This window comes from Lissotriton helveticus, chromosome 9 (genome assembly GCF_964261635.1).
Source record: "Lissotriton helveticus chromosome 9, aLisHel1.1, whole genome shotgun sequence".
Classification (NCBI taxonomy): Eukaryota; Metazoa; Chordata; class Amphibia; order Caudata; family Salamandridae; genus Lissotriton; species Lissotriton helveticus.
The window spans coordinates 138,147,221-138,172,451 of record NC_136070.1 but is presented as its reverse complement, the minus strand read 5'-3'; the positions used below and the strand labels follow the sequence as shown (position 1 = coordinate 138,172,451).

At 47.5% G+C, this 25,231-nt stretch overlaps 1 protein-coding gene across 2 annotated transcripts in view; it reads right to left on the bottom strand.

Moving 5' to 3' along the window:
* Nucleotides 1-25,231, bottom strand: part of SPTBN5 (spectrin beta, non-erythrocytic 5) — a 2,054,098-nt gene that overhangs the window by 555,433 nt on the left and 1,473,434 nt on the right. For both annotated transcript variants that reach the window (XM_078659643.1, XM_078659644.1), the window contains exons 48-50: nucleotides 16,295-16,372; nucleotides 3,625-3,797; nucleotides 281-371 (exon numbers count right to left, since the gene is read on the bottom strand). In XM_078659643.1, coding sequence (XP_078515769.1) covers nucleotides 281-371; nucleotides 3,625-3,797; nucleotides 16,295-16,372 — 342 coding nt within the window. The remainder of the gene's footprint in view (nucleotides 1-280; nucleotides 372-3,624; nucleotides 3,798-16,294; nucleotides 16,373-25,231) is intronic.

The following is a 25,231-nucleotide window of genomic DNA, read 5'->3' as shown; positions in this document are numbered from 1 at the left end:
TCTTATTTTTTTTACATGTTATCAAATAGTTGAATGAGCCTATAATCCATATGCCTCATCAAACTCAAGCTTCTATCCAACCATGCACTTTTGCTTAGCCACCCACTTATTTTTATGGGCAGGTATAATGACAGGTATTCACCCAATGGTATCTTTGGGTTGGCAGCAGTTTTCCCAAAGAGATTGAGTTGCCAGCTTCTGAAAGGCACATGGCTTAAATATACTTCAGCCCCCCTGCAGAGAGATGTGCATTTAAAGTGAGATGTGTGGGGAAAATCACCTCATATGAATGCCTCAGGAACTTCTGCAACAATCTAGATTCCTCCAGCCTTTTTCCACGGGTCTCAGCGTTCTCCAGCATCTTCCTTTTTCTGAAGAGGAAAAAGAAACCAGAATCCATTTGTAAAAGAAGAATTCTCAAAGGGTTAAGTATGTTTCTTTTAGACTTCTCGGTGCACATATGTTTTAATGTTCCACAACAGTGAGTTTGGGGTACAACATATAAGCTATGTTCCTACATAATTAATAAAACACATCCAGTTAGGGCCTTATGAAACAGCATTGGATAGTTTATTTATAACTGTAGTAATTTGTTGCAGTAAGGCACCTTATTCATTAGACAGCAAGTTCCCCATCTAGCAAAGCTAGATGTGTTCAGCCAATTTAGGGCCCAGATTTGCTACCACTTGGGCTGAATTTGTATCACAAATGTGACTCAAACTGGTGCTAAGTGTTATATTAGGATTTACTGTCCAGCTCAAAATGTATTTTCTTTTAACTCTAAAGTAACTCAAAATAGCGCTGTTCAGTTAATGCACGACTTTGTGTAAAGGAAGCATACCATGAGTGATACATGGGGGCTTCCATGCAATCACCCAAGAGTTTTAACACAAAACCCCTATCTACTAACATTGATAGACAGGGATTTGCACCAGAAAAGTATGACTCCTCGAAGTAGGAGTAACACTGGAGAAAAGTTTGAAACTGTTCTAACTTTGCATGTGTGTTGTTCTGCAGAACTCTCAAACAGATGTGGAAGTATACTAAGCTATGTATAAGTAAAGTATTTTGTGAAGAGAACCATTCCAGTAAAAACACATGCTAGACATCACACACCATTCCACTAGAGAGAATTGTTCTAAGATCCAGAGGGATGTGAGATGGCTATTAAATGGTGCAGGGATGTTTTCGATTGTCAGCGCCCGTTTCACCCTAAGAAAGCCTGACTTCCACTTTTCCAATGACAAGTGAGGGAAAAGGGGAGAGAAAAAGTAGGATATAGCTGAATTCTACTTTCAGACATAGGATCTTATGTATAGTTTGACAGTGCCGGAGCCGAGCTATAAATCACCAATGCTCCCATGCTGGAAATGCCATTGTTTACCCACCTCATTTGGAGGTGGAGCAATCACTAGGTTTCTGATGGAAGAGCCTTTGTTTGCCGTGTAGTCTGAAGCCTACGACAATGGCAGCCAGCATCCGTGGAGCGTAGGAAGGCCCGCCAGATGCGATGGAGATTTCTGACACACATTTTTCCTGTCCGAGCACACTTTGGGCCAGATATATGAAGATTTTTTTCTGTTCGCAAACGGGCCGAATCGCAGAATCGGCTCTTTTGCTAACGGAAAGAAGCCTTTTGGGATGTACCATCTCAAAATGCCATAGCAAACTAAGGAATCGTAAAATTTGCAATTCCCTATTTTGCTAATGCATTTAAGGAATCGCAAACTGCGATTCATTAAATGCAATTTTGAAAGCACCCAAAATTTGCGATCTGGCCTTAAGGAATCGCATATTACCACCAATTTCAAGTTGGTGGCAATTTGCGATTTCCTAGAAAAATGCCCTTTTTTGCATTTTTCTAAGAGCCATGTGGCGCACATACATGCCCTTAGGGCTTGTATGTGCACTATATGTGCACACATGAATATTTCACGGGTGAAACAGGGTGTCCTTTTGGCACCCTTGCACCCTTGAAATTGCATTCGCAATTTGCGAGTACCTATTGGGTACTCACAAATTGCGAATGTCTTCCCATTCATTCCTATGGGCCTTTAGGCCCATAGGAATGAATGGGAAGACATTCGCAATTTGTGAGTACCCAATAGGTACTCGCAAATTGCGAATGCCTAGGCCCATAGGAATGAATGGGAAGGTATTCCTTAATTGCGAATCGCAATTTGCGATTCACAATTAAGGAATATGTAGGAATCGCAATTATTATTTCAAAACCTACATACATTGCATTTTGAGAGTCCTTAATAGCGAATCGGTAAAATTCGCTATTAAGGACTCGCAAAATACAATGATGATACATCTGCCCCTATATGGGCAGAAATAATTATCAATGAACCCCATGTGTCTGTAGAAAATTCCGTGCGCAAAATGGCCATGGATTTTTTTCGTTTCTCAGCAACAAATTCCTGCATTAGGTATTTGTTTCTGATAAGCAAAAAAACTGCCACCAAGAAATGTCAGGTTTTAATTGAAGGTGTTCCGGCTGTGCCTGCGGGCACATTTAGGGAGAATAAGGCCTGCTAGAGTGGCGGCCTTCTTTATACAGTCTGGGGTCTCCAACTTTTTCTGCAATAAGAGCATCTTATCTTCAATGAAACGCATCCTGAGCTAATAATATTATGAGTGTCTTAACAGTGACCACATCAGAGAACACTACATTGGAGGCCACCATATGCAAGATTGGTGTGGGTTTACCAGCCGAATTTCTTTTTTTATTTCCTGTTTGGAATGCTTCTATGTAGGCAATACATAACAACACAGCTGAAAGTAGCATCAGGGTAGAAGTATAGTTAATAAGTCTCCCAAATACTACATGATTCATTACTCAATTATTAGCTTTAAATAGACTTTGCCAATTCAACCCTTTTTCTCCAACATACAAGATTCTCAAAATTGTGGCACACAGGAGAGCTAATTACAAGTGGCTGGAGAGCTACCAGTAGGTCACGATCTACTCGTTGGAGAAGCTTGATATAGATGGTAGTCTGGATGTGACAGAGGTAGGACTTCCACCTCCCTTGCCTGATGGTACCCTGCCTCACTGCTGGCTAAATGACCCCATTAGGTTTAGGAAGCCATATTACTTGAACGTTTAGAATGTGGCAGTACACCTAAGAAAACATTTAAGACTTCATCGGATGGAATATCTCAGAGGTATCGAATTCAATGTTGCCCTCAACATTCTATTGCCGCTCGCAGTTGAGGGAAATAGGAAATGCCTAGGCAAGAACATTCATCAGTGTTACAAAATGATGAAGCAGAGAGGAACAGTCTTTAATTCCTGTGGTGAGACCAGAGACCTGAGTGGCTACAAACTTTGATTTACAAAACAGTACTCTGAAATCTTCACTACATATCTTACCTCAATGAGGAGCTTCATCGGATTGCCCTCTTAGTATTACACTTAGCAACTCTGGGTCTGTTTTAGAGTTTTGCAGATGCTGGACTTCTGCCAAAAAGTAACAGCTGTCTGGTCTGCCTTATTTAGAGTGTATAGTTGTCAATGGAATGTGACAGGTGCGTTCGCACGTGTATGTCAGTTACATTGTCAACAAAAGCCACAGGCTTTGAAGTAGCCATGATGAGGAAGAGGCTTCACTAGTTTACCTGTCTAGGACAGCCTGACATTTGTTGGTAATGTTGTCCGAGTTGTAGTGCTTGTTCTGTCTCAGCTGCTGGGCAAAGGACTCCATTACATCGATCTTGTCCATCTGGGCGTCCAGTGCTTTCCTGAACTGCTCATGTTTGAACTGGAGGCTCTCCACACTGGCCAGAGAATCCTAAAGTCAACGTGACAAAATAAAAAGAGTGGATCACCTTAAAATCTGGATTCAGAACATTGTGCACCAGAATCAGCTGCCAAAGAAGCCTTAGGCAGCAACTCCAGCAAATGAAGGAATTCATGAAGTACAAAGAACACAGACTTGGGGGCGCTGAGTACTGAAGCGTAGTAGTGTAGTGTGTGTGTTTGTATGTTTATGTGTGCATGAGTTTCTTCAGGCCCATGCAAAAAGTACAATACTAACAAAGAGGAAGTATATGAACAGAACAAAGGTTTCATGAATATATTGGAAGGATTCAAATTCTAAGATGCGGACTAAAACATTTGTAATTTTTTTAACGGGTGGGTAGATCTTCCATTAGATTAGCCTGAATCTTTCTAAATAGACCACGGGCCTCACGTAGAGTAAGAGCACTGCTATTTGGAGCTAGGGTAACTGTTTGGTGTCCATCACTAGAGTCTCCACCAGCTTTCACTGAAAAATCCCATCCTGCTCCAGACTGTCCAATGCAATGGGTATAGCACAAGCATACTTTTGTTTAAAAAGTATTCATTAACATTTGACGTTAAGTCTTTTTTGCCCTTTCAGACCTTCTCTTGACACCATATGCATCTTAAATTTGAAAAAATCAGTCGCTGTCAGCTTCTCCCTCAACAACAATTCGGTAGTCAATCACTCGAAAGCATATCTATAGCACTGTCAGATTGATCCTCGACAGACAATATTATCAAACCAGTATTGGCGACCATCGTCAGTTTTTCTTTACCCCTGAACGCAAGAAAGCAATTTCTAACAATAGGTAACCCCTCTGCTCCAACCAACAACCTATTTTTCAGTAATGGTATTGGTTCCCATTATGCACCCGACCAGGCCATACCACACATCCCAATAAACTAGAATAACAATATGCATTCTGTTTCTTGTTGTTCAGGGTGCAATATTATCAGTCTGGGCTTCCAGATCCAGGAGGATAATCTCTCATTCATGCGTGGAGGGGTCGTAAGAGCATCTCCTAAGCAAGGTTGTCAGTGTTGCCACTTCAGCTTTAGTCCATTTAGGCACACCTCTCAACCATTTATCAGTACTGGGTGTCTTTCTTGATTTCCATTGCTATATGTCTTTTAGCTAAAATCAATGTCAATCGACAAATTTACCTCTGTGATTTAGGGCGTTTTGTTGGGCAGAGGAGATAAAGCATTGTATTGGACTGAGTTCAGAAACGTCTTTAATAATAACCACCTCCCGCCCAGAAATCCATAATATAAAAGTGCAGTCCCACAAATTATGATAAAGGAAAGCAACTATTTGTAGACACCTAGGACAGCTTTCCACTGCCCCGGATACATTTTGGATATGCTATATGGTGAGAAACTTTCACTAACACTGCCTATTTCAATACTGTTGTCCAGCTTCATTTTAGCAATCACTGAGCCAGTCTCGATCTCCCAGGACTAGTTGGCTTTGAGGTATCAACAGGAGATGCAATTACCAGTGATGTGCACAACAAGACACTAGGTGGCTGTCTGCAGTTCGTTCCCAAAAGAGAGCACATACATTAAAGTAGCAGTTTGTTTAGGCTCCTCTGCTGTATCTACCCACATAGATCTGGTTGCATCTACCAGTGCTTAATGGGTCAATAAATGTCCAGTCTCCAGTGCGTTCTCCTCTCCCAGTGAATCAAAAGATCAGTACGTGCCACCTGAGAAAAGGTCTCCCACCGTGTCTATTCCTGCCTCTGTCTACACATTCTGAACTAACTGTTAAGACAACTTCTTAAATATTGGTAACCCTCATAATGGTATCTAAGGGGCATATATTAGTTTCCCTCCCTTTGCTAATAATGCCTCAATGCTAGCAATGTTCTGAGGGTTGGCTTCTGAAATATCTGGACCACCCAGATATTATTCAAGGGCTCCTCCTCCATAAGCTCCTTTGTTTTGCACATAAAACCTTGCATAAAAAAGGGCCACACATCTGGCAAGATAAGCTACAATTCCATGTACCTTCGCGCAATTTGAGATCGTGTCACCTGGCTCTCGCCTCAGTTAAACGCACTTCCAAAGTCAGGATGGGCGATCAGTCCTTTTCCAAACCAGCTTTTGGAATAACTGACCCCTTGATCTTCACCTGACAGATGATTACTTTCTGTTCAGGAAAAAATCAAAAACCACCCTGTTTCCTAGATGCTGATCCTATTTAACTGACCAACTTGCACTGCACTAAAACCCGCCCTAGCGCCCTGATATCCCTCTGGATGATTGATGCACTCTATAAATACCAATCAATACAAAAAAATACAAATACATGCCCCATTCCTATTGCCTCCCAATCCTTGGGGTTCCCTAGCGATATCATGGGTCGTATCAATTGGGCCACCATTTTACAACATTCGAAATTTGGTACCCTCATTCAACCCTTGTCCACTGGTGCCTTCATCTTCTTTATGGCTAATATATTACTGGAATTCACTTAGATGAGGTATGCCAAATGGGCATTCGATTCCTTAAAAAACTCTTCGCAAAATCACCGAGTGCCTGAAAAAAGTGTAAAAACCGGGCAAGAATTATCATATTAGTTACTGCCACTCTTCGCATTTACAGTTTACCCTAAAATGCCCCCAAAGCCTGGATCACATAAATTGCTCTTTCAACATTACCCTTAATTAATTGATCATGGTTGTGGTAAATCCAGACTCTCGAGTACTAAAAGGTGCTTGGAGTCCACTTCAAAGGGAGCCCCTTATGCAATGGATGCCCCTTTTCTCCTATTTTGTGTATGGTAATCAATCCAGTCGTGCCCCAATTCACCTGTAGTCCAGATGGAAAAGTTACTTACCTATAATTCTAGTTCTCTTCCAGGGGTATACTCATCAAAGTCATAATCACTGAATAGTCCCGCCCTTGCGCCAGGACCCCGGAACATATTCAATAATGTGTGTGTGTGCGTGTATGCGTGTATGTGTGTGTGTGTGTGTGTATACATATATATATATATATATATATATATATATATATACATATGTTCTTGGCATTTTGAGCTGTAGATTCACATGGTTTGCATACTCATGCCATCTAGTGTTAGGTCCGGATGTTTATTTATTTATTTATTTATTTATGACATTTGAGTAAGCGCGAACAAAGGCCCCTAGGCGTCTCAGCGCTGCGACCTCTGCATCAGATTCTCCATCTGCTTATATATATTTTGAGATATTACTGATTGAACAGCCAGGTTTTTAGCTGTTTACGGAAGGACCAGAGAGAGGTGCTAGTCCTAATAGATTGAGGTAAGGTGTCCCACAGTTTTGGTGCCGTGACCAGGAACCGACGGTCTCCCCATGAGACGGTCTTGGTACGAGGCACCACTAGGTCGTTGAGAGTGGTGGATCGCAGTGCTCTGGGGGGACAGTGGGGAATCAACTGTTCTTTAAGGAACTGGGTTCCCTGTTTATGCAGTGCCTTATATACGATACACAGCGATTTTAATTTGATCCGGCTTCTGATTGGGAGCCAATGGAGTTTTCTGATTGTGTCGGTCGCGGACTTATGTTTGGGAATTCTGGCGAGGAGTCTTGCTACCGCATTTTGTATCGTCTGCATTTTATTGATTACCCTGATCTGAGCGTTAGCAAAAAGACCATTGCAATAGTCACTAGGGAGCTTACCAGGGTTTTCCCAGCAGTATCCGGAAGGAAGGGGATACTTTTTTTTATTAGGCGCAGTTTATGAAAGGCCGAGGACGCTATTTGGTTGGCATGAGTAACGAAGTTGAGTTGATCATCAAAAACAATTCCCAGATTCCTTACCTTAGGGACAGGTTTAGGCAGGGTTCCAAAAGACGCGGGCCACCAGGCGGGGGACCAGCTCGGAGTGAGCTGTCCAAATATGACAACCTCCCTCTTCTCGGAATTAAGTTTTAGACAATTGGAGGACATCCAGTCTCCAATTGCCAACATACCTTCCTTAAAACTCTCGTCCATTTTTTGATGGCCAGGACTAACTGCGTGTCATCTGCATATGAGGTGAGACTCATCCCGTGTGCTCGAATGCATTTGGCTAGGTCCGACACGTAGATATTAAAAAGTGTCGGACTCAGGGATGAGCCTTGTGGGACCCCACATGGCAGAGGCAGATTAGTCGATTGGAATGTTCCCAGAGTGACAGCCTGAGTTCTTCCTGACAAAAAAGAAGCCAGTAGGTCTTTGGCTGCATGCTGAATGCCCATTTTTTCGACACGATCGACCAAGATCGAATGGTCGACCGTGTCGAAAGCTGCAGATAGGTCTAGTAACACTAGTAATGCTGTTCCTCCTTGATCTCGAATGACTCTGATGTCATCTGCGGCTTTGATCAAGGCAGTTTCGGTGCCATGGAACTTACGGAACCCGAATTGGGTACTGTCAAGTAAGTGGTGTTCCTCTATGAATTCGGATAATTGCGAATTCAATCAATCAATCAATCAATCAATCAAAGCATTTATATAGCGCACTACTCACCCGGAGGGTCTCAAGGCGCTGGGGGAGGGGGGTCCGCTACTGCTCTAACAGCCAGGTCTTAAGTTGCTTCCTGAAGGCGAGGTGGTCCTGGGTCAGGCGGAGGTGGGTCGGGAGGGAGTTCCATGTCTTGGCGGCGAGGTAGGAGAAGGACCGTCCCCCTGTGGTGGCTCTTCGGATGCGGGGGACGGCGGCAAGGGCATGGCCGGTCGATCGAAGCTGGCGTTTGGGAGCGTAGAAGTTGAGGCGGCTGTTGAGGTATCCTGGGCCTTGGTTGTGTAGGGCTTTGTGTGCGTGGGTGAGGAGTCGGAAGGTGATTCTCTTGTTGACCGGGAGCCAGTGCAGGTCTCTCAGGTGTCCGGAGATGTGGCTGCGACGGGGGATGTCCAGGATGAGACGTGCTGAGGCGTTCTGGATCCGCTGGAGTTTCTTCTGGAGCTTGGCGGTGGTTCCGTCGTAGAGGGAGTTGCCGTAGTCCAGACGGCTGGTGATGAGGGCCTGGGTGACCGTCTTCCTGGTCTCGGTGGGGATCCACCGGAAGATCTTACGTAGCATGCGCAGGATGTTGAAGCACGATGAGGAGACGGCGTTGACTTGTCTGGTCATGGAGAGGGAGGAGTCCAGGATGAAGCCTAGGTTGCGTGCGTGGTCTGTTGGTTTGGGTGCGCTGCCTAGGGCTGGGGGCCACCAGGAGTCGTCCCAGGCGGAGGGTGAGGATCCCAGGATGAGGACTTCCGTCTTGTCCGAGTTCAGTTTCAGGCGGCTGTTCTTCATCCATTCGGATACCTCTTTCATCCCTTCGTGAAGGTTGGCTCTGGCGGTGGCGGGGTCGTTGGTGAGGGAGAGAATCAGCTGGGTGTCGTCGGCGTAGGAGATGATGTTAAGGTTGTGCTGGCGTGCGATGTCTGCGAGGGGGCTCATGTAGACGTTGAAGAGGGTTGGACTGAGCGAGGAGCCTTGGGGAACGCCGCAGATGACTTCGCTGGCTTCAGATCTGAACGGGGGGAGGCGGACTCTCTGTGTCCTTCCGGCGAGGAAGGAGATGATCCACTCCAGTGCCTTCTCCTGGATTCCGACGTTGCTGAGTCGCTGCACTAGTGTACGGTGGCAGACAGTGTCGAAGGCCGCGGAGAGGTCTAGGAGGATGAGGGCTGCTGTTTCTCCGCTATCAAGCAGTGCTCGGATGTCATCGGTGGCTGCGATCAGGGCGGTCTCGGTGCTGTGGTTGGCCCGGAAGCCGGACTGCGAGGGGTCGAGGGATCCGTTCGTCTCGAGGAAGGCGGCCAGCTGCTTGTTTACGGTCTTCTCGGCGACTTTAGCAGGGAACGGGAGCAGCGAGATGGGGCGGTAGTTCTTGAGGTCGGTGGGGTCGGCTGATGGTTTCTTTAGTAGAGCGCTGAGTTCGGCGTTCTTCCAGCTCTCCGGGAAGGTAGCGGTGTCGAAGGAGGTGTTGATGATGTCCCGCAGGTGGGGTGCGATGACAGCGTCGGCCTTGTTGAAGATGTGGTGAGGGCAGGGGATCGGTAGGAGATCCGGAGTGGATGGAGTTCATCGTGCCTTCGGTGCTGATCGGGGTCCAGGCGCGGAGGGTGGTGGTGGGGGGCGGTGGTTCAGTCGTGGCGTGCGTCGGTTGAGTGCTGAAGCTGTTGTGTATGTCTGCGATCTTGTTGTGGAAGTAGGAGGCGAGGGAGTTGCAGAGGTCTTGCGAAGGGGTGATGTCGTTGTTTCCGCCGTTGGGGTTGGAGAGCTCTTTAACGATGTTGAAGAGTTCCTTGCTGTTGTGTGCGTTGTTGTCCAGTCGTTCCTTGAATGCGGTTTTCTTGGTGGCGTGGATGAGTTAGTGGTGTTTTCGGGTGGCGAGCTTGAGGGCAGTCATGTTGTCCGGTGTAGGGTCTCTGCGCCATGTTCTCTCGAGGGCTCGGCAGTTCTTCTTGGAGCTCTTGAGTTCGTCGGTGAACCATGGGGCTTTCTTGCTACCGGTTCTGCTAGGCGGGGTCTTCAGAGGGGCGAGGTCGTCTGCGCAGTTGCTGATCCACTTTGCGAGGTTGGTGGCCGCCTGGCTTGGGTTCGTTGCGCTGGTGGGTGGGTTCTTGCTCAGGGAAGTCGCGAGCTGGTCGGCTGTGATCTTGTTCCAGCTTCTGCGTGCAGCCTGTTGCTGGTGGTGGTGGATCGTGGTCCTTCTGAAGCTGAAGTGGACGCAGCTGTGGTCCGTCCAGTTGAGTCCGGTGGCGTGGCTGAAGGCGATGTCCTTGCAGGATGAGAAGACGGGGTCGAGTGTGTGTCCGGCGTAGTGGGTGGGGGTGTTAACCAGTTGCTTGAGTCCGAGGTTGGCGAGGTTGTCCAGCAGGGTGGTGGTGTTGCGGTCGTTGTTGTTCTCTAGGTGGAAGTTGAGGTCCCCGAGGAGGATGTAGTCGGCGGAGAGGAGGGCGTGCGGGCTGATGAAGTCGGCGATGTCTTCGCTGAATTGTGTGCGTGGTCCCGGGGGTCTGTAGATGAGGGTGCCTCTGAGGGTGGTCTTGGGGTTGATGTGGACCTGGAAGTGCAGGTGCTCGGCGGGTGCAAGGGTGTCGTCGGTGTTGGTCGTGATGCGGATGGTGTTCCTGTGGATGATGGCGATGCCTCCTCCGGTCTGGTTGATGCGGTCCCTTCGGATGATCTTGTAGCCGTCTGGGATGGCGATGGCGATGTCGGGTGCTGAAGAGGCGTTCATCCAGGTTTCCGTGAGGAAGGCGACGTCTGGTGAGGTTGTGTCGAGCAGGTTCCAGAGCTCGATGGCGTGTCTGTGGATGGAGCGGGTGTTGAGCAGGATGCATTTCAGGTGGCTGCTGCTGTTGCTCGTCTTGGTCTTGGTTGGTGCAGGAGTATTGCTGGTCCGGATGCAGGTGCAGCGAATTCATCGCTTTTTCTGCAACTTTTGCCAAGAATGGAAGACGGGCTATTGGTCGATAATTTTTCAGATCGTCCTTGTCAAGATGTGGTTTTTTTAGGAGTGGTTTAAGGAGGTTTTTTTTAAGTGAGTCCGGAAAGATCCCTGATCTAAACATGCCATTACAAATTTGAGTGATGACCGGTATCAAGGTGTCTATGATTGGAGGAAGAATTTTAAAAGGGCATGGGTCTAAGGCTGAGCCAGTTTTGATTGTGGTGATGATGTCCGCTGTTTGGGCCTCTGTAATGTCTTTAAACTGTGAAAATAAGGACACAGGAGGTGTGGAGTTAATGATAGTAGGGGGGATATTGGTATTGGCAGAGAACGCTGCGTAGATATCATTGACCTTTGTAAAGAAAAAAAGTTGCCAATGCATCGCAGAGGGATTGAGAGGGAGGAGGGTTTAGATCGGGCAAGTTTCCTGCTAGCAACTTGGTGGTGTCGTAGAGTTGTTTAGTAGAGTTCTTGGCTTGCTCTATCCGTTCTCTAAAGTACTTCCTCTTGGCCTCGGAGATAATAGTTTTATATATGGCAAGCATCTCCTTATAACGGGTTTTACTTTCATATATATTATAAGATTTCCGCCAATGCCTCTCCCTATTCCTACAGAGTTGTTTCTGGTTCCTGAGGTCTTCAGTAAACCAGGGAGCGGAGGGGGCCGATCTATTTCTGGTTACATGTTTAAGGGGTACAATTGAGTTGGTGGCAAGACCCAGCCAGTCCTGGAATTGTTTGGTGGCTATGTTGGGATCAGTGGATAGTGTACGCTGAGAGTTGTCCAGTAGAGTTTTTAAAGTTGAACAGTCTATATCTTTCCAGGCCTTGAAAGGTTCGCGGCTGGAAGTGGATTAATTGGTGGTTGGAGCTACATTGGTGATTATTGTGCCCAGAATTGCGTGGTGATCCGACCATGTGAGTGGGAGAATATCGGTTATGCGAAAATCTTCTAAGTTAGAGAAGATACCGACCAGGGTGTGACCGCCGTCATGGGTAGGGGAGTTGACCAATTGAGGGAACCCTAGGGTATCCATGACTGATAGAAGGGAGGACGTATCCCTGTCATCTAATTTCTCTAAGTGAAAATTAAGGTCACCCAACACCGTTAAAGATTCTTCAAGTGCTAGGGATTCTAGAATGGTACTGATATCGGAAAGGAATGCTGAGCGCGCTCCGGGTGGTCTATATAAAAGTATTCCTCTAAAGTTGTCCGAGGGGGATAAATAAATAGCAAAATGCATGGCTTCACAAGTAGATGAGGGGATCAGGGCAGTCCTGGCGGTGTAAGTGTCGCGAGCAATAATGGCTAGCCCGCCTCCTTTTTTGCGCTGTCTGTCCTGTCTGTAAATTTTAAAGCCACTAGGGACCGCGATGACTAAGTCAGGGTCCGATGCACTGTCCATCCACGTCTCGGTCATGAACAAAACGTCTATATTTACCAGGTCTGCTATGTCTTGCCTATGTTTTCCGAGTGAGCGAACATTGGCAAGTGCGATCGAGGTGTTCTTTGGGACTTTCGTGTTCCTAGAGTTAGTAGTCATGTTTAACATAGGAATGATAGCCTTGCAATGGGGACAGGTATGCGTGGGCGGCCCTGGGGTGAGAGCCGGGTCGAGCTTAGCACAGTTACTCGCGTGTGGTGGGCGGAGGTTATGCAGCGTGATGTTCGAATATTGGATACTAGGGGCTATGCCATCTGGACCAGGGGTTCCCGCCGTGGGCCTGGTCCAGGCGCGGACGGGCGCAGACGGGCTTGCCTATGGCGCGCCCGCTGCGCCCGCCCGCTGCGCGGACGGAAGCACGTCATCTTTTATACGTAGTGGAGGAGGGTGGGAGGCGTCCTACAGCTGGACCGCTACCCTTTCCTCCCCCTAAGATGGCGGCTACCCCCTTTGATTCCCGGCGTCAGCGCCTCAATCTGCTGCGCCGGTGATGTGATCGGGTGCAGAGAGCCTCGGTGCAACGTTAGTCTCACACACGAGGGTCCAAATGCTGGTAGGTAAAAACGAGCAATATAAAATATTTACAAATTTTTAAAAGTCTTATCAGCAAAATATAGCGTAAGCAGTAAGAATAAGTAGGAGAGCCCCCGGCTTCTGCCTCAGGGGAGAAAGTGCAACGTAAGGTGACTCCTCCGCTGCAGTGATAGTGCGCATGGGCATTCACTCCATTGCTAGAGTGTTGTCCCGCAGAGGGTGAGAATGGAGTTAGTAAGTGTAGAATAAAGATGTCCATGCAAATGTATATGTGTAGGAAACTACAACAGGTATAGGTTCCCGGGGAGGTGAGTGGGCGCATGTGAATCTACAGCAGTACATGCCAAGAACAGATGCTTACTGGGTAACATTTTCCGTTAGAGGCATGTGAGCTGTAGATCACATGCTTTGCATAGACTATACAGCACTATTCTCCCAAAGAAGTGGCCAACCCTGTAGTTGTTGCAGTCATGAGTGTCAAAAGTCAGCAGCAGCGACGGCGTTGGTGAGACCAGGATGGCAAAGTGAAGTGAGGCATTGCAGAGTGCGGTGCCCACAGGTCATGGTGCAAGCAGCGGCTCGGTGGTGGCAGCATCGGTAGTTGTCATTGGTGAGACCAGGGTTGCGTTGTGAGATGCGGTGGTGCCCTCTGCGGTGCCTTTAGGACACAGAGCCAGCGACGGAGGCGGTGACAGAGTTGGTTGCCTTTCCCTTCTCTGTGGCAACTGAAGCAACAGCTGCAGAAGCTGTACCCAGAGGTTGGAGAAGTCTATGCAGTCCCTGAGACTTGGGAACAGGAGGCAAGCTCTATTTCAAGCCCTTGGAGAAATTTAGCACAAGTAAAGAAAGTTCAGTCCAATCCTTTGACTGCCCAAGGCAGAAGCAGCAACTGCAGGCCAACCCAACAAAGCAACAACACAGCAAAGGGGTAGTACTCCTTCTGGCAACTTTTCCAGCTCTTCTTCTTGGCAGGTTCCTTGATTCCAGCGAGTTCTAAAGTTCTGTGGTCTGGGCCCCAATATTTATACTCATAATTCCTTTGTTCTCTCAGGCAGAGAGTGTTTGTTCTTATTCCAAACCAGTTTGGTCCTCACTGGCCCAGCTTCCTGGCAGGAGGTGGAGACAGCATTGTCTACAGCAGACCAGACCCATTCAGGTGCAAGGAAATCTCCTCACACTACTCTAACTGCAGCCCAAGTCTATTCAGCCCAGCTCTGAATCATACAGGAAAGGCAGGACACACCTCAACCCCCCACCCCCCAGTGGCAGTCTGAAGAGAATACACATCCCAACCTCTGTCACTCTAAAGCCAGACAGCCAATCCACAAACCCTGCCAAGGCACACAGAATGGCTAAGCAAGAAAATACCTACTTACTAAAAGTGGTACTTTCAAACACGGAACATAAAAATCATCCTTACTAAAAGATGCATTTTTACGTTCTGAGTCCAGGCATACTAAACTCTACTTCCCTATCTTGTCCCAATGGGAAGTTATGTTTATAAGATGTTATAAGTAAAACTCCCATTCTACCCTATGGGACAGATAACTTTCCATAGTGAAAAAGGAAATGCACTGTAATTCACTACCAGGACATGTTAAACACACCATTACATGTCCTACTTTTAACATACACAGCACCCTGCCCACAGGGGTACGTTGGGCCTATCTTAGGGGTGACATATGTCAAAAAAGGGAAGATTAGGGCCTGGCAAGTGGGTGCACTTGCCAGGTCAACATGGCAGTTACAGACTGCGTGCAGACCATACAGAGGCAGGTCTGAGTTACCTTTTCAGGGCTACTTCTGTGGGTGGCAGCATCAGTGCTGCAGGCCCACTTGTAGCATTCTCTGTTTGATTTACAGGCCCTGGCACTCTCAGTGCACTGTACTTGGGACTTAATAGTAAATCAAATATGCCAATCATGGAAACACCAATCCATAATAACAATTTACAACAGGAGCACTTGCACTTTAACACTGAACAGCAGCGAGAAAGTGTGCAGAGACACTAAATCCGTAAAAACAGAGTCAAAACCGGGAGGTCAGAAAGGAAAAAGACAAGGAAAACATGCCAAAAGAAGCCAAGTCTAACACAAAAAATAGTAAACTTACTCAAAAGTGTAAACTTACTCAAAAGTATAGCTTCCTTTGTGAGTCAGGCACAATGGTCCTGATTACAAGTTTCTGTGGTGTGGGGGCAGCCAGTACTCCACCACGGCGCCCCTGCACCGCCGAGACTCAACACTGCCCGCATGCCAGATTACAAGTTATTTGTAGTCTGGTGGGCGGCATGGCATTCCCAGAGCAGTGTGTTTTTCAAAGACTTCAGTGCATTTGAAAAAGGCACTGCAATGGGAATGTCTGACAAGGTTACTGCACGGCATGCACTGAAAAGTACATGCCATGCAGAAACTCTTGTGCATGCACACAGGTGGGACACATGTTATGCCCCCCTGGGTGCATGCGCAAGCGGATGAGGCACAGGCCCCCTTTGTTTCCTCTCCGCTAGGGTTGATATGTAGTAGAAACCTCAATGTCACTGCCAGCAGAGAGGAAACTAGAAATGTGCTTGGCAGTACCTCGCTGGTCTCGCCAAGCATACGGTGCCTTCGACTGCCACTCCACCTCCAGGGAACAGCAGTTTCCTTGCAGTGGCGGTGGTCTCAGGGCGGACCTCCGGTGCAGCTGTGGATGGAACGCCAACGCCATGTTCACCCAAGTCTGGCAGTCCGCAGACCGCCAGACTTATAATCGGGCCCTTGGTGTATAAAGAGACAGTGATTATGCAGGTGGAGAAAAGATGAAAACAAGTCCCAAAGTTTGGTAATACACTCGGGAATCTGAGATTTTTTGAATCCCAAATAAATTTCTGCAAATCTTTAGTGCAAGCCTACCATTTATGAAGTTATTATTTTGCTGTGAATGAGCCCCAAAATTCCTTGTTTCATCCATGTTATTTCTGTTACATATAACATGAATGACACTCCACTTGTGCAAACACACACTCCCCTGCTGCAACCGCGGTCCAGAAGGTTGACTCTCTGAAGTCAATCAGAACTCACACATGTTCTCTCATTTTCTTGCTCAATGGCTCCCTTCTTACCCCCAGGTCCTCATTGGAAAGAAAGGCTTCCTTGCTGCTGAGCCAACTCTCATTTTGCTCCACGTAGCCAAAGAATATCTGCAAGTGAAAAGGAATGGAAGAATGTAAAAGCATCAATATAAGTATTGCTTGTATCTTATCATCAGCTCCTTACAGAAGCATTTGAAGGTACAAATAGAGGAACGAATTGAAAGAAAATAAGTTACTTACCTGTAAGTGTGGTTCTCCAGTATTGGCAACTTGCATTGATTGACATGCTGGAATCATTCTCCCTCATACAAGTGGGAGTCCCATGGTACATATAAAAGCAGTATAGGTCATCTATAGCACATAAGGGCTAAAAGAAGAAAACAAGTTACTTACCTGTAACTTTGGTTCCCCAGTATTGGTAACTTTCATAGATTCCCATGCTTTTGTATCATTCCCTGTCGTCGGAATGGGAGTCTCGGTAACAAAAATACCATAGCAGTAGGTACAAAAGAGAAAGAAAAAGGCCTATGCCTCATTCCCTTTTGTAGCATATCACCCTCTTTTTGTAAAAGAGACCAAACCAAGGCATCAGCCAATCAGAAGTGCCTCACCCCTTAGAACCCTCGTGAAGGAACCTCAGAGCCTCAGATTTTCGTAGCCGTTGTGTATTAGTCACCATATCTGTTGTAGGCTGAGCTTTCCTCGGGGACGTGGGTGGGCGCATGGGAATCTATGAAAGTTACCAATACTGGGGAACCAAAGTTACAGGTAAGTAACTTGTTTTCTTGCCCCAGTATTGGAACTTTCATAGATTCCCATGCTTTTGTATCAGAGTAGCAAGCAGTTAGCAATAAAAAAACCACATTTTGTGTCATAAATACATTGCAATAGCCAACATGACACAAAGATACAAAGGGGCAGATTTATGAAGGCCTTGCGCCGCCAGTGCATCACTTTTTCCCATGTTAAAAATTACGCACCGGCGGCGCAAGGCCTTCATAAATCTGCCCCACAATGTGTAAATAACGGAAGGTGGGATAGAAAGGAAAGCTCACCAATTATTGGAAGAGGTTCCTCAGGACAGCCTGGCCCACTGCCGCATCCTCTTGCTGTAAGGACTCCAAGCAGTAATGCTTAGTAAAGGTGTGAACGCTACTCCAGGTAGCAGCTCTGCAAATGTCTTTAATCTGGACCCCCGCAAAGAGGGCCGTTGAAGATGTCACTGATCTTGTGGAATGTGCATGAATCCGGCCAGTCAGAGGTTTCCATGCCGCAGTGTGGCAATGCAGAATGGCACTTGTGATCCATCTTGATATCCCCTGTTTGGACAGCAGGAGGCCTTTGCTTGGACCACCAAAGGCAACAAACAATTGAGAGGACTTCCGAAATCCCTTAGTGCGATCTAAGTAGAATTTTAAGCACCGTTGTACATCCAAAGAATGTAGTGTCTTTTCCGCTGGTGTAGCCGGCTGAGGAAAGAACGCTTTCAGAATAACCGGCTCGTTCAAGTGGAAGTCCGAGGATACCTTGGGCATGAACCTAGGGTTAGTTCTCAAGATTACATTGTTCCTTTTAAATTGTAGGAAAGGCTCCTGGATAGTAAGGGCCTGCAACTCTCCAACACGTCTAGCCGATGTGAGAGCGAGGAGGAGAGCCAATTTCCATGAAAGGAACCTTATGTCAGAACGATGAATTGGTTCGAATGGGCCTTTCATGAGCTGAGAAAGGACTAGATTCAGATGCCAAGTAGGAGGTGGAGGCCTCACTGGTGGATAGACTCTAAACAAGCACTTAAGAAATTGTTTGACAATCCTGGAAGACCACAAGGAAGGTCCAGACCCAGACCTTCTGTATCTCGAAATGGCCGCCAAATGAACTTTAATTGACGAATGGGCTAGTCCCGACTTAGCCAGGGACAGCAGATAAGGTAGGAGCTGATGAGGCTTGGAAGCAAACGGGTCAATTTTTTCTCTCCTACACCAGATACAAAATCTTTTCCATTTAAGACGGTAAGTCCTGTTCGTTGAAGGAGCGCTTGCCTGGGAGAGGACCTCCTTAATTTCGCTTGAGATGGGCAGATTCATAAACTCTTGCTGCTCAGGAGTCATGCTTTCAGGTGTAATGACTGTGGATCTGGGTGCCAAACCTGTCCTTCGGTCATTATGAGGATATCTGGTATAGTCCTCAAAGGAAGAGGAGGAACTAGCGACAACAGATGGAGTTCCGTGTACCAGAATTGTCTCGGCCAAGCAGGGGCTATCAAGATCATCCTGCACGGCTCTACTATGATCTTCCTGATGAGCCGCGGGATCAGAGGGAAGGGGGAAAGGCGTAGACAAATGTCCTTGACCAGGCTATCGAAAGCGCATTCCCCAATGACCCTCGGTGGTGAAATCTGCTTGCATAAGACCGGCCTTTCTTGTTGGTCGGTGTGGCAAAGAGATCCACCTCCGGTCTGCCCCACTGGCTGAAGACCTCTTCCAGAACTTGCTGGTTCAACTCCCACTCGTGGCTGACTGAAGATGACCTGCTCAGTCTGTCGGCGTTCTCGTTTAGAACTCCGGGCAAGTGTTCCGCCTTTACCGATATTCCGTGAAGTATCGCCCATTCCCAGATCTGTTGAGCTTCCTGCGACAACGGTCGAGATCTGGTTCCTCCTTCCTTGTTCACGTAGTGCATGGCCGTGGTGTTGTCCATCCTGATAAGCACTTGCGAACCTCCTAAGCGGGGAAGAAAGGCTTGCATAGCCAGTCTTATTGCTCTTAGCTCCAAAAGGTTGATGTGGAGCCATTGCTCCTGAGGAGACCAATGGCCGCTGACATGTAGGTCTTGCATCACTGCTCCCCAACCCTCCAATGACGCGTCCGTTGTTACTACTTGAGGAGACGGGTCGTTTACGAAGGATAGACCTTGGGACAAGTTGTCTTGATCTGTCCACCATAAGGCCGCTTCCTTCATCATTGGAGTGACGGTCACCTTATCCTCGAACGTTCCGTGAACCAGTTTCCATTGGTTGTCTAGTTGCTCCTGCAGAGGACGCATCCTCAGTCTGCAGTGAGGAATCAGGGGAATACATGATGAAATTACCCCCAGCAGAGATTTGTAGCGGCGTACTGAAAGACCTCCTTCTTTCTTGTAAGTCCCGAGCCAAGGTTTGTAGTTTCTCCCTCCTTTCCAGGGTTGGAAAGGCTTTCGAGAGCTTTGAATGCAGGATGGCTCCCAAGAAACGCGCTTTTCTGGACGGGACTAAGGATGACTTTTCCTTTTTTAAAGTGAGTCCCAGATTTTGAAACAAGCTTGTACAGGCCCAAACAGCGTCCCGTGCTGCGTCCCTGGACAGGGCCTTCAGCAACCAGTCGTCCAGGTAGGGGAAGACTTGAAAATGGTTTCTTCGCAGGAATGCCGCTACCGGCGCCAGCACCTTTGTGAAAATCCTCGGGGCTGAGCGAAGACCAAAGGGTAAAACCATGTATTGAAAGTGGCTCTTGGCTACTGTGAATCGTAGAAACCTTCTGTGTGCTGGGTGAATCGGGACATGGAAGTACGCGTCCTCGAGATCGAGCGTGGCCATGAAATCCCCCGGGCTGATGAGCCGCAAGATGTCTTGGAGAGAGACCATCCGGAAGGACAAGGAGAAGAGATAGGTGTTGAGCTCCCTGAGATCTAAAATGGGGCGCCATTTCTCCATCTTCTTTACCAGGAAGAACCTGGAATAGAATCCTTGTACCTTTTGATTGGAGGGGACCGGCTCTATCACTCCCTTCCGGAGCATCTGTTGGACTTCGAGCCGCAGGAGACGCAGGTGTTTCGATGGAATGGCTGCCGGGGGCTTGGGTGGAGGGACTTGCGTAAATTCCAAGGTATGTCCTTTCCGAATGATGTTGAGCACCCAACGGTCCGATGTTCTTTTGGACCAATTCTGAAGGTATTTGGTTACCCTGCCTCCAACTGATGACTTCTTGGAGGAGGGTCCAGTAGGAAGAGCCAGGAGGCCGCTATTGGCGCTTGGACATATCCCGTCCCCGGCTAGCCTGTTTCCCCTATTGTAAGGCCTGGAGTAGTTAGAAGATTGGCCTTGTCTCTGTTGATAAGGCTGGCGGTACTGCTGGGAACCTGAGATATTGGATGAATAACGCTGCTGTTGATAGGATCCCCTGTAGTATTACCTCTGCCTCTGGAACCCTTAAAAGGAGACTTGCGGTATTGAAGGGTACCCAAGGATCTGGCAGATTCTGTGTCCTTTTTGATCCCTGAAGAGTGTCATCGATTAGCTTCCCAAATAGTGCTTCCCCATCAAAGGGAAGATCCAGGACTTTGTTTTGAATCTCCAGTCGAAACCAGGTAGCCTTCAGCCGCCCCTGGCGACGGAGGACTGCAGCCCCAGCCAAGGAACGAAACGCTGTCGTTGCAATGTCCATGGCACAGTCAATGATCTCCATTGACGTCGCCTCTCCACCCTGCAAGATCTTGTTTGCCTCTGATGTTGTTTCTGGAGATAGCTGGTCCAGGAACGGAGCAACATCACACCAAAGTTGGTGGTCGTATCTGCCCAATATCGCCAGGCATTGGCAGCTCGCACCAGAAGACTCGCCATCGACGAGAATCTTTTCCCAGCATTATCCAATCTCAGCCCTTCCTTGTCCGGAGGAGTTGTTAAAGGAGCAGAGGGGTTGCGGGATTTCCTCTGCGCTGCTTGCGAAATAACTGAGTCTGGTTTGGGATGGCCCGTTAAGGCCGCTGGCCCATCGTCAGGTGCTCTGTATTTCTTATCCAGACGCGGTAGCACAGGGACCACATTCGCTGGGTTCTTCATAGCCTTAAGGCCTTCCTTCCACAGATGATCTACTATAGGTATGGACCTTGTTGTCTTCCGGTAGGGTTCCTTGAAGTCGTACAAGAAACAATCCGTGGCCACCGCAGGCATAGCCAATTTGAACCTGCCAGCTGCTCTTTCCATCAGCTGATGGAAACCTCCTACGTCCGCTGGCGGGGAATCTACTGGATCCGGAACTGGAGATGAAGGGTCCGGAATGATGTAATCATCCTATTCAGTCGTATGATCAGATCCATGATCCGAATTTTGATCCTCATCCGAGGAATCATCATGGGCGTCTGCCGGCCTGGAAGGTTCTGGCGGAAAGGATGTCTGAGGCTGAGGGGACGCCTGAGCAGGTAATCCATGAGTAACCGTTGAGGCAGAAGCCAACACAGGCGTTGCAGGCACTGCAGGAACCAGAACTGGCCTAGTAGCCTTAGATTTGTAGTCCTGCAGCATCTTATGCAGGTCCTGTAGGAATGAAGATCATACTGTAACCATATCCTGCCCAGAATAATGTTGTGACTGGGCCGCCTGATGATGTCCACCATCCTCCTGGTCATATCCCCCTTCAGAGTCTGTCTCTTGATGTTTGACCAGAAGTTGAGAGGGACTATTGGCATAGCCATATGAGTCCTGGTCATCCTCATCTGACTCCCCTTCCTCAAAGAGCAAAGCTGGTGGCAAGGGGGTCACTCTCCTAGGAGATGTCATCTCCGGCGTTATTCTTGTGACTGAAATTGTAATCCTTTTTTCAGTTGACAATATCGTCGACGGTTCCGTCGAGGATGGTTGCACACTCGTCAACGAGATTGGTGTCGTCGATGTCGTCGACGATGAAATTGTCGACGATCCAGCTGTCGTCGTCGTTAAAGTTGTCGTCGTCGATGCTCTCGTCGACGACACTGTCGTCATCGACGTCACCATCGTCGGCGACGCTGTCACACTCGTCGTCGATGCTTTGGTACTCATCGATGCCTTCGCTGACGACGCCGTCGTCGGCAACCCTCCCTTTGACGCTGATGAACCTGCCGTTGACGCTTCCTTTTTCGATGACGATCCCTTCGTCGACTAATCCCCCGTCGACGGAACCAATTTCAATTTCGTCTTCAATTTCTTCGTCGACGGAAACTTCGCCGTCGACGCCTTTGTCGTCGAGGATTTGGAACTCCTCTCAGAAGCTGGGTCAGTCTTCGCACCCTTGGAAGGCGTAGATGGTCCTACTCTCTCCTTTACACCGTGGTGAGGAGATTCGCCTGGACCCAAGCTCTCAGACTCTCTGGGGGTCTTTTTTGAGGCCTTAGAGGGATGTTCCACAGAAGGAGAAGGGGAACCCCTACCCCTTTTGACTGACCTTCTAGATGACACAGCTGATGATGACTCCTCACTGTCACTGGAAAGTCCATGTTTCCTCTCCTTCTGTTTCTGAAGCCAGGTCAAAAGTCTACCAGCACGATCCCGGAGGGTCTTGGTAGAGAAAGTGCGGCAGATTTTGCAGTCCTCCGCTTTATGATCCGGATAAAGGCAATAGATACAATCCTTATGCCTATCTTCCACAAACAACCTTTTCTTGCCACAGGTGGAGCCATCCTTAAACAATCCTGTTGAGAAATTCTGAAGAAAATTTGAAAAAAATCCTTTGAATAGAGAAGAAATGAGCAGAGCTCAAAGGAGACTCCCTAAGCACAACGTGCGGTAGAAAATCTGAGGCTCTGAGGTTCCTTCAGGAGGGTTCTAAGGGGTGAGGCACTTCTGATTGGCTGATGCCTAGGTTTGGTCTCTTTTACAAAAAGAGGGTGATATGCTACAAAAGGGAATGAGGCCTAGGCCTTTTTCTTTCTCTTTTGTACCTACAGCTATGGTATTTTTGTTACCGAGACTCCCATTCTGACGACGGGGAATGATACAAAAGCATGGGAATCTATGAAAGTTCCAATACTGGGGCAAACATTCACTACAATAAATTATGTCTGTCATTACAAAAGAACCAAACTCCAGCCAATCAGGCGACAACACCCTCTGGAACACTCCCTACAGAGCCTTCACTCCTTCACATTTTCGACTGCACGTCGTTTGAAGGGAGTCTCCCTAAGCCTTGCTCAGTTATACAGGATTTTCTGTCAGAAACCAGATATATAAAGGTATTTTTGGGAATTTCTTCATTGGTTATTTAAAAATGACTAGCTGAAATATCAGAGTCAAGCAAAAAAAAGGTATTTTCAGACCTTCTGGGACCTGCAGCAAGAAGAGGATGCACTTTGAGGAGTATCGCAATGACTGCATTTACTGCCTCTACCCTTTTCATAATAGAAAGGACTGTAAAAGTTGCCAAACTTTTTCCTTCAAAAACTTTAAAGGATAGAGAAGGGAGGCTGCTGTTATGGCTTCAAAAGCTTAAGACCATAAATGTTTCTCTATCTGAGGAGAAGGAGGAGGACTCTTCTAAGTCAAGGAAGTCTCAGAAGAGAGAAAGAGTGAGGGATGAGGGACATATGTCTTGTGAACCACTTACAGTAGCTCACCAAAAGACTCATCATGGGTTATCAGAGGAACATTCTTTGTCAAGTAAACACTTGCATAAGCATTCTAAAGAGGATGTCTCCTCAAAAATATTAAAGTCACAGCCTACAACACCTTCTCCAAGACTATCTTTACAGTTTAAAAAGCCCTCATCAGTGCCGTTGACAAATAATTAGACATAAATTGTTGAATACCAGCAAACACCATTTTCTGGGCGTTCGCAAACTTACACGGCAAACCAAACCTTGTTCCTCCCACTCAAACCCCGCCCTGTTATTAAAGTTTACTATTGCAGAATTCTACGCACTTGTGGCAGAAAATTCAATAGTATTAAAGAACAAGTTACTTACCTTCTGTAAAGATATATCTGTAAGAGACATAGATTAGTTATAGATTCCTTACCTTAGAATTACCCCCAGGTGTCAGACCAGGTGTCAGACTGGATCCGGAAAGTTTTTCGTCAGCAGTACCCCTGCGTGTCGAAAGGTGGCGTCAGTTGGTTCTGCGATCGTCGTCGGCATCGTGGTCGCTAGGATGACGTCGCGGTAGCTACTTAGTCGCCGCCCTCGTGTGCTGACGTCAGTTCTGTACACAACTTTCCACGCCAGAAACGCAGAGCCATGCAAGACACTGACCACTGGTGCACAAAACTAGTGCCCTGAAAGGAAGTCCTTAACCCTAGAAACCCGTTCGCAGAACGGGGAGGATGGGTGGGGCAGTTAGGAATCTATAACTAATCTATGTCTCTTACAGATGTATCGTTACCGAAGGTAAGTAACTTGTTCATCTGAAAGAGACAATTAGTTATAGATTCCTTACCTTAGAAGAGATACCCCAGCAATACCAACCCCGAAGTTGGGTCTGCGAACTAAGTTCACACCAGAAAGTCCTGGAGAACAGAATGGCCAAAGAAGCTGTCTCTCTGGACTTGGCTGTCCAAGCAGTAGTGTTTTGTGAACGTGTGCAGCGATGCCCACGTAGCTGCCTGACAGATGTCATTTAGGGGGACTCCACGTCCCAAAGCAGTAGAGTAGCTGCCGTCACCCTGGTGGAATGGGCGCGTAGCCCCACTGAAGGGTCCCTCTTTACCAAGGAATAGCAAGCTTTGATGCACAAAACGACCCATCTAGAGATAGTCCTTTTGTGCATGGCCTGACCATTTGTAGTACCCACGTAGCCAACAAAGAGCTGGTCATACACCCGGATGTGCTTTGTACGATCCAAATAAAATGAAAGAGCTCGTTTTGGATCCAGACGGTGGAGCCTCTCTTCTTCATTGGAAGGATGCGGAGGCAGAAAGAAGGTGGGCAAATTGATGGTCTGTCCAATGTGGAAAGAAGTAACCACTTTGGGAAGGAAGGATGGATGAGTTCGAAGGAGAACCTTGTCCGGATGAGCAGCCAGATAAGGGGGCTTAGAAAAAAGTGCTTGAAGCTCACTCACCCTATGCGCAGAGCTGATGGCCACCAGAAAGGCAGTTTTGAAGCTCAGAAGCCTGAGAGGACAGTTATGTAGTGGCACAAAGGGAGCGCACATAAGATATGTAAGAACCAAGTTCAAGTCCCACTGGGGCATTGTTAGACCTGTCAGCCCTAGGGTGGTCTTTCCCTGTGATTTTTTGCCCTTGCCAC